At 35.6% G+C, this 15,104-nt stretch overlaps 5 protein-coding genes across 5 annotated transcripts; 3 read left to right on the forward strand and 2 right to left on the reverse strand.

Moving 5' to 3' along the window:
- Positions 1-147: 147 nt before the first annotated feature.
- On the forward strand, positions 148-1,108 carry LOTGIDRAFT_174028 (hypothetical protein; the record flags this gene model as incomplete). Its single annotated transcript, XM_009052060.1, has 3 exons — positions 148-237; positions 554-673; positions 1,004-1,108. 3 exons carry the CDS (start codon positions 148-150, stop codon positions 1,106-1,108), a joined length of 315 nt encoding a protein of 104 aa, XP_009050308.1.
- A 3,624-nt stretch (positions 1,109-4,732) lies between these two features.
- Positions 4,733-5,814, forward strand: LOTGIDRAFT_201506 (hypothetical protein). The gene has a single exon (XM_009052061.1). It carries the CDS (start codon positions 4,810-4,812, stop codon positions 5,566-5,568), a length of 759 nt encoding a protein of 252 aa, XP_009050309.1. The 5' UTR covers positions 4,733-4,809; the 3' UTR covers positions 5,569-5,814.
- A 1,955-nt stretch (positions 5,815-7,769) lies between these two features.
- LOTGIDRAFT_201507 (hypothetical protein) lies at positions 7,770-8,770 on the reverse strand. Its single transcript, XM_009052062.1, has one exon. The coding sequence runs from the start codon at positions 8,669-8,671 to the stop codon at positions 7,913-7,915; it is 759 nt and encodes a 252-aa protein (XP_009050310.1). The 5' UTR covers positions 8,672-8,770; the 3' UTR covers positions 7,770-7,912.
- A 2,667-nt stretch (positions 8,771-11,437) lies between these two features.
- Positions 11,438-12,196, reverse strand: LOTGIDRAFT_142353 (hypothetical protein; the record flags this gene model as incomplete). Its single annotated transcript, XM_009052063.1, has 1 exon — positions 11,438-12,196. One exon carries the CDS (start codon positions 12,194-12,196, stop codon positions 11,438-11,440), a length of 759 nt encoding a protein of 252 aa, XP_009050311.1.
- A 1,995-nt stretch (positions 12,197-14,191) lies between these two features.
- LOTGIDRAFT_174033 (hypothetical protein) lies at positions 14,192-14,965 on the forward strand (the record flags this gene model as incomplete). Its single annotated transcript, XM_009052064.1, has 1 exon — positions 14,192-14,965. The coding sequence occupies one exon, from the start codon at positions 14,192-14,194 to the stop codon at positions 14,963-14,965; it is 774 nt and encodes a 257-aa protein (XP_009050312.1).
- Between the last annotated feature and the right edge of the window lie 139 nt (positions 14,966-15,104).

The raw sequence follows: 15,104 nt of genomic DNA on the forward strand, positions 1-15,104 counted from the left end.
ATATTACAACTTTACCTGTGCCTTCCAATGATGCAGTGCCGGTGTTCCTTGTGTGATTTTAATATATTTTTGTCTATTTTTCAGAAAATATATCCGAAAATGCAAGTCTTAGCTGTTGTTTTAGCTATCGGTTTTTTGGCCGTCACCATGGCTGATTTTGGATCCTTTGGATCTTTTGAATCCTTTGAAGATATGTTTGGTTGGGATGACAGAAGAAACGCCAATGGAAAAGCAACAGTAAGTATAGGGTTATGTCGCACGTTACCCTTACATCAAAGTCTGACAAATACTTTTATACTTCAATGCTTTCCGACTCGGCAAAAATGCATCCCAAAAGCATATCGGGATTTTCTATGATCATAAACTTATGTTATTCTCAACTATGGTAAAATTACTAATTACTATTTTTGTATAAATTAATAAACCGGGTAGAGTATAAGTACAATGTTAAAAATAAAAAGTTCTGTCCATTCCTCAAAACTTATATGATCGATAACTAAACTGTTCTTTATATATATATATATATATATATCAATAAAATTCATTATTGTAGATTTGTTTAGAAAGGAATGATAAATGTCAACTAGGTGGAAACTTCTCATGTTGTAAAGGATTAAGTTGTCAACAAAGTGGTATCGGTAGTCAAAGACGATGTGAAATATCCTCATCACAGGTAAGTCATTCAGCTGCCTCTATTGGACCAATTGTTTTAAACACAATCAGGTGTACTAATAACACTGAAACACTCGAAAATCAGTAAAGAATTAGAACCAATGCTCACCCTGGTCAGTGGTTCTTTTACTTTGCTGATTTTAAGAGGGTTTCGGAAAAAAACCGATAGGCCAGTGAGGTACACAATTAAAAATGACATTTTTAAATATACATTCCGTGTTACCTATTATTTTGTAACTGTGGTATTTGAAAACAGTTTTCGACATCCTACCTCCACAATCTTAATCTGAGTAATCTCCTGCATACCATATCTTACATTATTTCCTTTCAGGTGTGTGTTAGTCCTGGACAAACGTGTTCAAAGCTTCCTACTTCTCGAAAATGTTGTCAATTCAAGAGATGTGAGACTGTCATGGGAAGAAATATCTGTGTATAGAGAAATGTAATTTATATATTCTGAAATAAAATAATGTCTTCATAAAACGCACCCTTCTCTTCAACAAAGATTAAGCCATAAAAACGGCAGAATCTGAAAACAACTGGATTTGCTGGATCACTCGACCTGGGCGACCTGACGAGCGCCAGTAGCTCATATTCGACAGTCTAGAATTTATTGGACTAATTTCATGATAGTGATCGGTTGTGGCATGGTCGAAGTAGAAAGGGAGAAATGTGAAAAAGAATCATCGGAGAACACGTCCTTTTTGTAACCATATATACAATATCCCTTTGATACTAAGATGTAGGTATACGCCTTTTTGATATTGTACTCAAATGTGTAGTTTTCTTGGATTTTCCACTCTTAATGAATATTAAATTACGTTCATTGTAAACTTTAAAATATAATATAAAAAAAAACAAAGGTTTACATTAGATCCGAATTCCGCCTTGAACAAATTCACAAATTTCATAACATATTAAGTGTTAGTTCTAAATAAACAGTTTGATGCAAATTCCATAGAGTAAATATACATTTATTACATTTCATGCATCAAAGTTATATCGTCCCTTATCCGGGTTCATCCACTTTCTTCGCTTCAATGTGCCACTTGAAAATCCTGTCAGTCATTCCTCACAGACCTTATAAGATAAAAATAGCGTTTTAAGCTGATACTTGTGATTGAATGACTAATGGACGATCGGGTGACCGCAAGAATGTTTACATTTGTTTTACTTTTAGTTATAACCAAACCGCTATAACCTATCTAATGTAAACGATTTCCTCGTTTCTAGAACAGTCATAAAACTATATAGTCAGATATTACACAAATTAATTTGCATTCAGAGTGACTTTAGGCAACCGGCAACTATTATAAAACAAGGTTTTGTGAAAAAACTATTACCATAAGACCAATTGATATTAAATTTTAAAATTTAATAACAGAAGAATATGCACATTTTCAAATTCTTTGGTCAAAATTCTGAAAACTGTAAGAGTTTTGGTTTTGCCAACAGCATGCTGAAGAGGGCATGTCAGAGTCGCCTTTCTTAGATTTTTGGGTAGTAAATATTTACTTCAGTATACAATGCACACGTTTCTGCAGAAAGGAAAACATACTGTCCTTGGTTGTACAATATAGGTATAGTACAGTAAATACAAGAGGTTCTTGTTACAACTTCAAAGTTCTTATGTAAATACGGTTTGAATGTTAGGTACAGTGAAAAGTTTCAATGCAGGGCGGATAAGAATTCTCTTCATTTCTATCAACATCCTTTGTATTCGTATCTCACAAACTGCTGTGTAAGTTATGGTATTATATATTATTTAGTTATGAGCAAAGGGGGTGTTATAAGAGATACCGGATTGTTCTAGTAGTAAAAAATGATGCTTATTTTGTTTACATGATCGACTCAAGTATTTCATTTGGTTCGTTCATGTACTTCCTGATATAATCTGTGAATATATTTGTTCGTAGATGGTGTGGTATGTGTTTTTTTTTGTGGAATTTACGCAAGGTAATATTCAAGAAAAGTTTGAAATTGTGCGAATTACTTTGTATTTGTAGAATGATGTGGTTTCTTTTATTCAATAATTGATATTGGAAGCAAATTCATTTTGGACTGATAACTTTATTCATACCGTATCCAGACAAAAACGTTTTAAGAATATGAGTCTAAATACATAAAGTAACTCTAGAAATTTGGTTTTCAGGTTTATGAGATCAGCACGGTTCAAACAGGACTGCCAACCAATTTATTCTCTTTGTGATAACCGACCTTGAAGATACGTTAATTTACGCTATTTGACAATTTTGTGGTATATCGGAATGTTGCTCGAAAAAAGTAGCTAATTTACGTACTTGTAAGTGTCATTTGAGATTATATAGTACTTGTTAAAGTGAACAGTTAGTCAAAAAATCGTGGACCTAAACAAATAACAGATGACTTTTGATCAATATACTAGTAAATAGTAATTTAGTAAAGAAGTACTATTTCTTTTTTGCGACCTGTTTACGTTACCATGTCACGTTTTTCGCAACATTTTCTTGAAAATATTAATTGAGAATTTTACTCTCCTTGTGGTCTTTAATTCAAACAACACGCAGAGGTCTTAAAACAACAGGATTTCAGACAACTATATTTCTGCAAGGATCTTCTAATAATCCGTAAATTATGATGTTTGTGGTGGCAAGCGTGGTGATTTTGTTGCAAATCTGTCAAAAAGGTAAGATAATTTATTGAAATATACATAATCATTCTCAATACTTCATCCTCCAGAAGAGCTGTACCACATATTCTGGTGAAATCCAGGGTAAATACATGCAACTGTGGCTTTAGCATAATGGTGTTCACGTAAAGTTGGTGTCAGGTCAAAGAAAGACGTATGTTATGCAACGAAATATACTGTTTGCTATACATCAAAATAAAGCATGCAAGTAATTAACCTTCATTCATTCATCATCCAAAAGCCATGATCACCTTTGTGAACGATACATGACCAGTACACGAGTAGACAAGTACTTCTATACAATTTGACGGGAAATTTAGATTGTCCTGTTCAGTCATAGATTGCTATCTTTTATATTGAAATAATATGCGGAGTAAATCCATAGGAGTTTAATTAACTGTCGATATGTCAAGGTAAACAATCACTTTTTACGACCATTTATATTGAGTTCACTCATCCAAACTTTTGATGCACTGTTACACATCGGTAATAGTCACGTAGTAATCAATGCAGTCACTTCACCAGCATAGGATAGGAATCAATGGAGTCAACGTTCTAAATTTATTGTTAGTGACACACCATGCTGTGTGCCAGTCCGAAATTTTGCTAGTGCTAGGACAGTAGTAGTACCTCTTCTCTTTGTTGGTTCCGAATTCCCGAGAAAAAAACGTGTGTGGAGGGGTTAAATATGTAAAAGCCTGTCCCTCTTAGTTATATGATTGCATTTATGTAAATATAATATTGTTTATTGTCCCCATCTGAAAGATTCGCACAAGCAAAATCAATTCTGTTTACTAACAATCTCGTCCAAAGCATGACTAAATCGAGAGCAAATATTTGACTCCTCAAACGCGAAGTACAATCAAGTGTTCCAGGGAGAAACAATGTTAAAAATTCTGATAGTAGTATCACGGATTGCGATGGAGTGTTCACCGCTACCCAACCATCATTGGCCATAATCAATCACAGAGTTTGATCTGTGTCCTTGAATCTAGTTTATCGTCTACCTTTTCGTTGGTGGCATCTTTCTTTGATTTTGACTAACGGTTTTAACGCCTGTCTTGGTGTATATATTTTATAGATGAGAAAAAGATTGTGTTGATTAAATCATCACTGTGTGGGTAATTAAATGTCGCCCGCTTTAGAAAATTGACAATTGTGAAAAATTTTGACCTCTACATAATACACTCGTTAATCTGTCTTACATAAATATAACAATAGCATGCCGGATTAATTAAACGGTAGGATACTAATTAACCAATCGGTCAATATTAATCTCGTCCAGTTTGGATTATATTAATCTTGTCGTCAAGCGAACACAAAACCTTCGTTTCCCTTAGTTTCAATGTAAACATTGCAGATTATTAAAACTTGGTATAAATATTCTCAGCCATTTTCTTAGTTCAACATAGTTGTTAACAAGTTTTTCCACATTCAACAGTTGGATTTATAGTTTACTTGGATTCAATATGGCATATACGGAAACCAAACCAAGAGTGCCTATCATGGCTATGTATGGCACACCGGGACCATGTTACAATCTTCCAACACTCACGGGAGTAAGTACTCACGATCCTAGAAGCAGTCATAATAAACAACCAGCCTACTCTTTTGGAGTTAAACATGGAAAATTCGCCGATGATTGCAGCCCGGGACCTTGTTATCTTCCTGACTCAAAAATATCCAGAAGTGGAAAAGATGGTACCCCGCATTACTCTCTGTATGCTAGACATCGAGAACAAACTATGTTTCAAACACCAGGAGCGGGAACGTATAAACCAGAAGAATCTGGTCCTTCATCAAAATTCTGCCATCCAGCTTACAGTTTTGGTAGCCGACCAAGATATAGAAAAAGTGACAACTCTCCAGCCGCCAACAGCTACACCTTACCAAATATGATGGGTTCGACTGTCCAGAGTGGCAAGCGACAGGCTCCTTGTTACTCACTTCCCGGTAGACAGAAAACTGGCGGTTTCTCCGAGGACACATCTAAAGCACCTGGACCAGGAACTTACAACACCACAGATCCTAGCACTGTCAAGTCCAGGGCACCACTCTACAGTATGACAAGTCGAAACAACATGCCTGGTGATTCAACTCAGAAACCAGGACCTGGAGCTCATTCACCTCAGAATTCATGGAGTCATAAGAAGAAGAATCCGGAATTCTCATTTGGTGTTCGTCATAGTCAGTACATAACCCCTCTTGTAGTTGATATACGTGATTAGAAATTGGTGAACTTGCATAATAAAAAATCATGGAAACTCCAATTTCGAACAATAAATTTGCGTTTTCGTGGGAGTAATTTGAATGTTGTACATAATGTGTATTGGGAATTATCACATATTTTGAAATTTGATTACTGTATAGATTACTGTTAAATTACTTGTACATGTATAATCATTAGGATATGGATCCAATAATTTGTATGATAATATTATGTTTATTTATGTTATAAATTTATTTTTTCTTAAATATCTTCGTTTGATCTCGATGACACTATCTGTTCCTCCATGGTAGCTCTGCGTTCATGATAATGCATATTGCATCTAAATCTTGTATCCATCCACTGTACGCTATTCGCGATTCCATGTTCAGGTAAAGCAGCTGCTGTACTTGCTACTGTTTGTAGATATGTGTACGGGGTTTAAAACTGGGCCCAAGGTATATCATCATAGAAGTAGAAAAAGAACAATGGGATAACACCATTTAAAGGAGCAGTCTGATTTTTTTAGTAGATTGGAAAAATGGGTGCTCAAATTCATGAAAACTATAGACCAAAACATGGAGAAATCCTTACCTTATTTGACATATAGTGCCAACTAAAAATATCTTGCAGTTAATTTTCAGAACGCAAAAACTATCCAAAATGTTTTAGGATGCTGATGGAAAACGTGTGGTTTAGCAAATAAATTGTAAAGAAATGTGCCCCTACTTATTCTGAAGGTTTCAATGTCATGCAGTCTCCAAACAAATCAAATATAGTAAATAACAGTGTAAACCTACTGTTTACCAATATCCAACTGTCGATGGATCTTAAACGTTCACTTGGAAAAGATTTATTATCCCATTCAGACGACTTTACGTTTTTTCCATTTTTGTACCCGCGAACCACATTTCGTTATATCGATGTCTGGTTTGTATACATTAACCAAAACCTACGACAGTCTAACACTTTCTCGGCAATTTTTACCGATGACGTCACTTTGATTGGAGTAAGGTTAATAGCGACCTGGTCCTTATTTTCGAGAACTTTATTTTTGACTTAAATGATTTTAGTGTTCCATTCAAATGAATCATTACAATAAATCACCTGAATCGATTATAAATTAGTTATATTCATTCAGACTACTGTATTTCATATTATCTCAGTTACGTTTTCGAGAACAAGGCCTCTGGCAACTAAAGATTGTCGTTGCCTTCGACGATAGTGTTTCGTTTAAATCCACTACAAAATATAAATAAAATTATCGAAATAAGCCCCAATTTAATTAAAATTAGATTTTCCAATTTCGTTTTCCCCGATATTTTCATCTTCATTGAACATTAACAGGTCTTTTACCACAGTCCCTTTCCAATGACGTTATTTAACCAATTAATGCAAAACCCAAAGTAAGAGCAATATGACACACTCCTGATTCGTTAAACATAACGTTATGAGAACGTTACATCATATCAAAGGCAACTTCGTTGATTATTGACCAATACATGAACTTAATTATCGCCTATTCATTTCCCTTTGCTAATATTAACATTATGAATCACGTTACGTCATATATGAAATTATCTATAAAGTAATTAATATGTATTACCTACCACACGAGGTTTTACATTTTTTTTTTTCAGTTTCTTAAAATTTACAGAATATTATGCAAATTGTCTTGAAAAGAGATTGAAAACACTCTCCAATCATTGACAATTTTGAAAGTTCAATGATAACCATATTTTTCACAAAAGAAATTTGAATTGGAAATAAAATGGACAAGAAAACGTCCATACTGCAAGATATATAAGTTCACACATCATTTGATTAATTCAAGTCAATTAAATGCAATTTTACGTTATTATTTTTGCATGATTATAAGTACAGTGTACTCTGTGATATCCAACATCTGAGTATTCCGACATTCTGCATAATCCGACATTATTTTCTGGTCCCGATTGATTTCCTTCTTAGGCTAGTTCCGACACTCAGAAAAATCTGTATAATCCGACATCTACTCATCTTAATCACTTATCGCCAATTAGATAATCGGGGCGCATCATAAAATGTGCAAAAACGCATTGTTTCAGGACTGTTGCACTAATGCCCTCTTCTTGGAAATAGAACTGTCGAGTGATTGTGTGATAACCCGAAGGTATTTATCTTTATCGTGTATACGACTTGATTAATATCAGTATCCCGATTTTACTGCTTACTAAAAACATCTTGGTTACAAAGAAACAAACCTTTATTAAATTACTTACAAACGATTATATACATAATGATACATTTGGACGGAATAATATAGAAAGAAACAATAAGAAATACAAAGGTATTAAATCAAACTAAGTCTATTTACATGCCGTCATTCAATCAGATACATCAACGATCAAGGGAGTTGTGAATGCACTATGTCTTACACCGAAAGAAAATACCGGATTCTTCTTCTTGTGTGTCCAGGTATTCTGTGGAGAATGAGCCCCTGGTCCTGGCTTCTGTGTAGAATCACCTGGCATGTTGCTTCTCCCGGTCATGCTGTAAAGTGGTGCTCGTGATTTAAAGGTGGTTGGATCTGTAGTGTTATACGCGCCGGGTCCTGGTGCTTTAGCCAAATCTTCTGAGAATCCACCGACTCTTTGTCTTCCAGGTAATGAATAACAAGGTGCCTGTTTCTTACCACTAAGAACAGTGGATCCAGTCATGCCTGGTAATGTGTAACTGTTTGCTGCCGGGGTGTTGTCACTTTTCCTGTATCTTGGTCTGCTTCCAAAAGTAAATGTCGGATGAGAAAATTTCGACGAAGGCCCGGCATCTTCCGGTCTGTACGAACCCACACCTGGTGTTTTGAACATGGTGGCTGCCTGGTGGCGCCCATATAGAGAGTAATGAGGTGTACCATCTTTACCAGCTCGGGTTATTGTTGAGTCAGGTAAATATCTTGGTCCTGGACTGCAATCATCTGCTAATTTTCCATGTTTTACTCCAAATGAAAAAGCTGGTTGTTTGGTATGGCCGCTTCTAGGGTCGTGGCTGTTACTACCTGTCAGTACTGGTAATCCATAACGAGGTCCTGGTGAAGTGTAGGAAGCGGCAATTGGTACTCGTGGTTTGGTTTGGGTGTCTTCCATTTTGAGATTTCTAGTCCTGTTTTGTACTAAAACACAAGTTCTTCGGCCGCTATTTCCAATATATATTAGAAGTAGTAGTTGATTGTTGGAAGACAATGTTGAATATACAGTTTCCAAAACTTTACTGGCTTATATAGCAACTGTACTTGGGAACCAAGGTGGACGCTATGGAAACGAGTGTGGTAATTAATCTGGATAATCTTAATAATTCATAATCATTGATAATAGTGTTATGATTTGAAAGGTATGACCTGTACTAATTAATCCTATTCAAATAATTTAAGCTTGTATTATCCACTTACATAGATCAAATCTGTTTTCAAGAGTGTAACAAACACAATGTCTATTACACTTTTTTTCAAATTGACAAATTCTTTTCAAACAGATAACAGATTTTGCTCAAAACGAATGAGAAATATATCCCAATTAATGAACAACCAAGGCCATACTCATCCATATTTTTGTAACCGCCTGATAAGACTACTGCACATCCTTTCAAAATAAATCATTTTTCATCCGGGCTTATATTTGCTTCACATTTTTTGAAATTTTATTGCGACTACTAAATTTAGTTCATCCCAAGTCCATTTCAGTTATTTGGCGATGATCTCGACATTTTGTTTTATTTTACAGTATTTACTGCTCGTATTAAATGCTCGTAAACACTCAAGAAGGTACAATTCTTGAAAGGTGTGGACAAAACTTGGTGTGAATGGTTGTTATAATCTAAGGATGAACCCTATCGAAATACAGAAAAATCGAAAATTATTTAGTATGAGTTATTGCCCTTGTTCCTGAAAACGCGTTCAATTATTAGCTTGTAAACACTCCAGAAGGTTCAATTATTGACAGATTTTGACGGAACTTGATGTGATTGTTTGTAATCACCCAAAGATGAACCCTATTGAAAATCTGAAAGATCGAAAATTATTTAGTATGAGTTATAGCCCTTGTTCCTGAAAACGCGTTAAATTTGAGCTCGTCAACACTCTAGATGGCATAATTATTGACAGAATTTGACAAAACTTGTTTAAATTATTATTAAGTATTGTCCCAAAAAGTGTGTAGGAATTATACGTTTTTCATAGTATTTCTGCATTTCTTAATGTGCCGATGACAACACCACTAACACAGATGCAAATAATTTCCAAACCTATCTAAGTTATAACATGTTTTATTTGTTCTTTCTTGTTTCACTTGTTATGTCCCTTTACTAACCATGCTTCAGTAGCCGTGTTGCATTTAAAAATGAATAATGTTTCGGTGTCTGGTTTCATTTAAGTTACAGGAAGTCGCATTTCTTGTTCTCTACGCACAGAATTTAATATTTTGGAGCCTTTTGTCATTTGAGAATTCAATGTTTTGTCGAGACGATTTAGGCCTATCCTTTTAAAATGTTAACTAAAAGTTATATCAAAATAATTTATCGCCCTAAATAGATAATTTCTTTATGGCGCAAGACAGAGTATTCTTACTATTCTAGACACCTGATAACACTTTTCACTATGAAATAATTACTCACTTATGAATGATGTACTTCCTCGCGTGATATGTTGTTTTGGGATTTCGGGTTTCGTTGTTCTGTTTGGAACGTTAGGACGTATGTATTACTTCCTTCCTTTACGATAGTCTGAGTTACATGTCAGTGACTGGTCTAATATTCTCAAATCTAAGTCATCTTCTAGGGTGACTAAATGACACATTTAGCAAACATTATTCAGATTAATTATCCGAGATACGGCGAACGTTTTAAAATAATTGCCATAACTTACGCTTACATATGATCATTCATGATGCCACAACCAAAGAGCAGTAAATTGTATGGTATATTGATTTCAACAACGAAGTTTGAATAAATAAGATAGCTTGCCAGGCAAGGTAATATACGCCCACTGGCAGCTTTGATTCTGAATAAAAATATTTAGCAGTACAGTAACAATCACCAGTATGAAATATTCAACCTTCAGTCATACACTTCTTTTGAACTCTTTAGGGCGATACTGAATAATATTGAGTATGAGTTATTGCCCTTGTTCTTGCAAACGTGTTCAATTTCTAGCTCGTGCAAACTCTAAAAAGCAAATATTCAATCTTCAGCGCGGGACTGAATAATACAATCAAGTTTTGTCAAAATCCAGCAAGAATCATGCCTTTTAGTGTTTAAGACCTAAATTTGAAAGCGTTTTCAAGAACAAGGGCAATAACTCATACTAAATATTTTTCAATTCTTCTGATTTTCAATAGGGTTTATCCTTGAGTGATTACGAACATTCACACCAAATTTCATGTGACTTCTAGAGTAATTACGAGCTAAAAATTGAACGAGTTTTCAAGAACAAGGGCAATAACTTAGACTAAATATTTTTCGATTTCTCTGATTTTCAATAGGGTTTATCCTTGGGTGATTACGAACACCCATGCCAAGTTTCGTTTTCAAGAACAAGGGCAATAACTTATACTAAATATTTTTCGATTCTTCTAATTTTCAATAGGGTTGATCCTTGGGTGATAACGAACACTCTTTAAACCAAGTTTTGTCAAAATCCGTCAAGAATTGTGTCTTGTAGAGTGTTTACGAGCAATTGTGGACGGACGGACGGACATAGGTGACGGCAATATACGCCCCCCATTTCATGTAGGAGCGTATAAAAAGAAAATATGTATATTTTATAGTTTTATTTACAGTATACACGTATAAAGATAAAGAAAAATTGCAATTGAATTGAGCAAGGATGAATAGAATAAATATTGAATTGTAATAAATGATTAATCCAGGACATTAACTACCAATGGAGTTGTGTATTGACTATGACGAACACCAAATGAGTACTCCGGATTCTTCTTCTTATGAGTCCACGTATTTTGAGGAGAGTGAGCTCCTGGTCCTGGTTTCTTAGTTGTATCACCAGGCATGTTGTTTCGACTGGTCATACTGTATAATGGTGCCTTTGATTTGGTGTTGTTTGGATCGGCTGTGTTGTAGGTTCCTGGTCCAGGTGCTTTGGCAAGATCTTCAGAGAAAGCACCGGTCTTCTGTCTTCCACGTAATGAAAAACATGGAGCTTGTTTCTTACCACTTAAAACGGTGGTTCCGGTCATACCTGGTAGAGTGTAGTTATTTGCTGCTGGAGTATTGTCATTTTTCCTGTATCTTGGTCGGCTACCAAAACTGTAAGCTGGGTGGTGATATTTAGACGAGGGTCCGGAGTTTTCTGGTCTGTAAGCTCCTGCCCCAGGAGTTTTAAAGGTAGAAGCTCCCTGGTTTCTACTGTAGAGAGAATAATGTGGAGTTCCATCCTTTCCACTTCTCGATATTTTTGAGTCGGGTAGATAACAAGGTCCTGGACTGCAATCGTCGACGAATTTCCCATGCTTAACCCCAAAAGAGTAGGCTGGTTGTTTATTATGACCGCTTCTGGGATCGTGACTGGTTCCTCCTGTAAGAGATGGTAGACTGTAGCACGGTCCTGGAGGTGTATACATAGCAGCAATTGGTACCCGTGGTTTTGTTTCTGTACAAGCCATTTTGAAACAAATGAATTACTGTTTAATACAGTGGTTACTGTAGATGAGTTAAATAAGACAGGAATGTCATACATTTCGAATGTTAGTGATATTTATATGTACATGTATACCTGAACTATATTCTGATACCAAGGAAACCAAAGGATTAAACTACAGGATTATCTCGTTGTGAGTTAAAAATTTTAATTGGAGCTTTTGGAGATTATCGAGCCCATTCAGATCCAATAATTAAGAATAAAGGTTACTCTTTGTAATTAAGGAATTATGGGGGTGGGGGGGGGGGGGGGGGGGGGGTTACTGTCTATCTTTTGAATTAAGCGATCATGGCGTTTGTAGTAACCTGATTGTGGTCGATGCATTCATTTTGTGAATGATTGACCATAATGTTAACAATATACTGCATAGTTTTTAAAATTATTTTGTTGTTAGGTTCACATATAACCTATTATTTTAATATCAAATTGTCAGACAAATCAATGCAAGCCATGAAATGTTTGCCTTCAAATATCATTAAATCTCACTTTAAATGGCCCGTATGTTCTAGTTGTAATCAAATCGATACCTTCCAGGCATATCAATAACAGACATCTGTTTACCTTATTTCGTGACTGTTTTATATAAAACTTGTTTATTATTTATACCAATTGACGTGATCTCGAGAAATGCGAGAACCGCTGACGGTTAAGGCACTATATTGCGTGAAACCATTAAAATGCTCCGGGGCAAAAACGAAGGCATTGACAGTTTTTTTTTCTTTTTTTTCCTTATATATGACAAATGTAAAATGCCTTCAAATTTACTTGACCTGGACTAAGTATTTGTCGACAAAGCTAATCATAAGAAACACTCACTATGTGTTCATTTTCTAGCGGAAATGGCCTTACAACCAAATCTAACTTAGAGCGAAATGGCAGTGAAAGATATTATTCCAAATTCCATTGATAAACTCCGAAGCAAAGACTGGTCGTCAATGTTACTTTCAAACCCCCAAAAAATAACTGATACACCGGACAAAAACGCTAGAATTTCAGCGATAGCTAAACGATTTGTGCCCTTTTTTAAGTCATAAATTATGAAGTGATCACGGCATTATTAATCCTAAAGAAATCCGAGAATTGGGATATGATCGAAAATCTGTAAAAGGTACTTATAAGTTTCAAATTTAGCAAAAAAATGATGAAATCCGAAAAATAATTTGAACAGTTTTAAAAAAAAAAAAAGATTGAAATGTTATGATTCTGGCTTTCAAAACAATATATCAATTAATGTCCTTATTGACTAAACATTTCTAAAATATGAAATAAACACTGGTGACACCACCATGTATAAAAATAACAAAATGTATGAAAGCTTAAAGGAGGTTTTCTGAAATTTGTTTGTGTATCGGGGACAGCATCAATTTGCATATTTTAAATTTTCGATCAAACGTCTTTATCACATAAGGACCTTCGCGATGAGTGACGACTAAAAATTGTAAGTGTCACTGATACACATACCATTTTATGAACACCTCCTTAGAATCCCTTTAACTGAATTGACCTTGAACTTTTACCATAAAAATTGTGGAAATTCGGATATATTTTAGGTCATCCAACCAATAGGCCTACTATCGCAATCATTATTAATTATTGTCAAGTACCAATCAATGAGGAACATTTCTTCTAGAATCTACCACAAGTAATCATGAATAAATGATTTAACGCATTTTTAATTCATTAAGTTATGTTTCTATGGCATGTAGGCCAGTAAATACTTCTGGGGGATGTTGACTCACAACACAGAATTTCTTTCAGGTTCCTATGTAAAGTTTAACGATTTGATTTTGGACATGTTGCTGTGAACAGTGTTTGGCGTTTTCTGAAAAATAATACCAATAGGTATTTGGATTTTCGATGCGTTTGTTCGGATATATTTGTGATCATTGTCCATAAACTTATTAACTCTCTAACATCGGACGATTACAAGTGAGATAAAGTACATCATCAACCATTAGTCATGGCAGCCCCAGATTTTGTACTCGTACCAACCAAACCTCGGGGACCAATTGCCGCTATGTATACAAGTCCCGGTCCATGTTACGGATTACCAAATTTAACAGGAGTTAGTGCGCATGATCCCAGAAGTAATCACTTTCGAAAACCAGCCTTTTCGTTTGGAATTCGACATGGGAAAGTTCGTGATGATTGTAGCCCTGGACCATGTTACCTTCCCAACTCTAAAATGTCAAGAAGTGGTAAAGGAGGTATGCCGGAATTTTCTCTGTATAGTCGTAACAGAGAACCGACTGTGTTCAGAACTCCAGGACCCGGGGCATATAAACCAGAGAATGCTGGCAAATCATCCCGAAGATCTCGTCCTGGTTATACGCTGAGCGGTCGACCAAAGAACAGGAAAACGGATCACACTCCAGCTGCCAATAGTTACACTTTGCCGAGCATGACTTGTACAACTCATCAAAGTGGCAAACGTCAAGCACCGTGTTTCTCATTACAAGGCCGAAATAAAACCGGGGGTTTTGCTGAAGATATGTGTAAGACCCCGGGTCCTGGTGCTTACAGTACAACAGATCCGAATATTTCCAAATCCAGAGCACCACTGTTTAGCATGGCTGGACGGGGTACTTTACCGGGAGATACAACGCAAAAGCCTGGACCAGGAGCACACTCACCACAAAATGTTTGGCTGGATAAAAGGAAAACTCCAGAATATTCTTTTGGAATAAGACATAGTCCGTTTACTGCACCTTTGATAATTGAGGTGATAGACTAGCCACGAGGTTGTTGTCAAGACATTACGATTCTATAATCTTGTTAACATCAATACTTTTTTGCTTACGAATCTCCAAGTTCGCATTTTCCTGACAATATGCCACATATTCGCGGTAGATGATCATCATTGTGACAATCAT

This window comes from Lottia gigantea (assembly GCF_000327385.1).
Source record: "Lottia gigantea unplaced genomic scaffold LOTGIsca_179, whole genome shotgun sequence".
Classification (NCBI taxonomy): Eukaryota; Metazoa; Mollusca; class Gastropoda; family Lottiidae; genus Lottia; species Lottia gigantea.

Excerpts from the sequence above, each read along its gene's own strand:
- LOTGIDRAFT_201506 (XM_009052061.1), top strand. The coding sequence starts at position 4,810 with ATGGCATATACGGAAACCAAACCAAGAGTGCCTATCATGGCTATGTAT.
- LOTGIDRAFT_201507 (XM_009052062.1), bottom strand. The coding sequence starts at position 8,671 with ATGGAAGACACCCAAACCAAACCACGAGTACCAATTGCCGCTTCCTAC.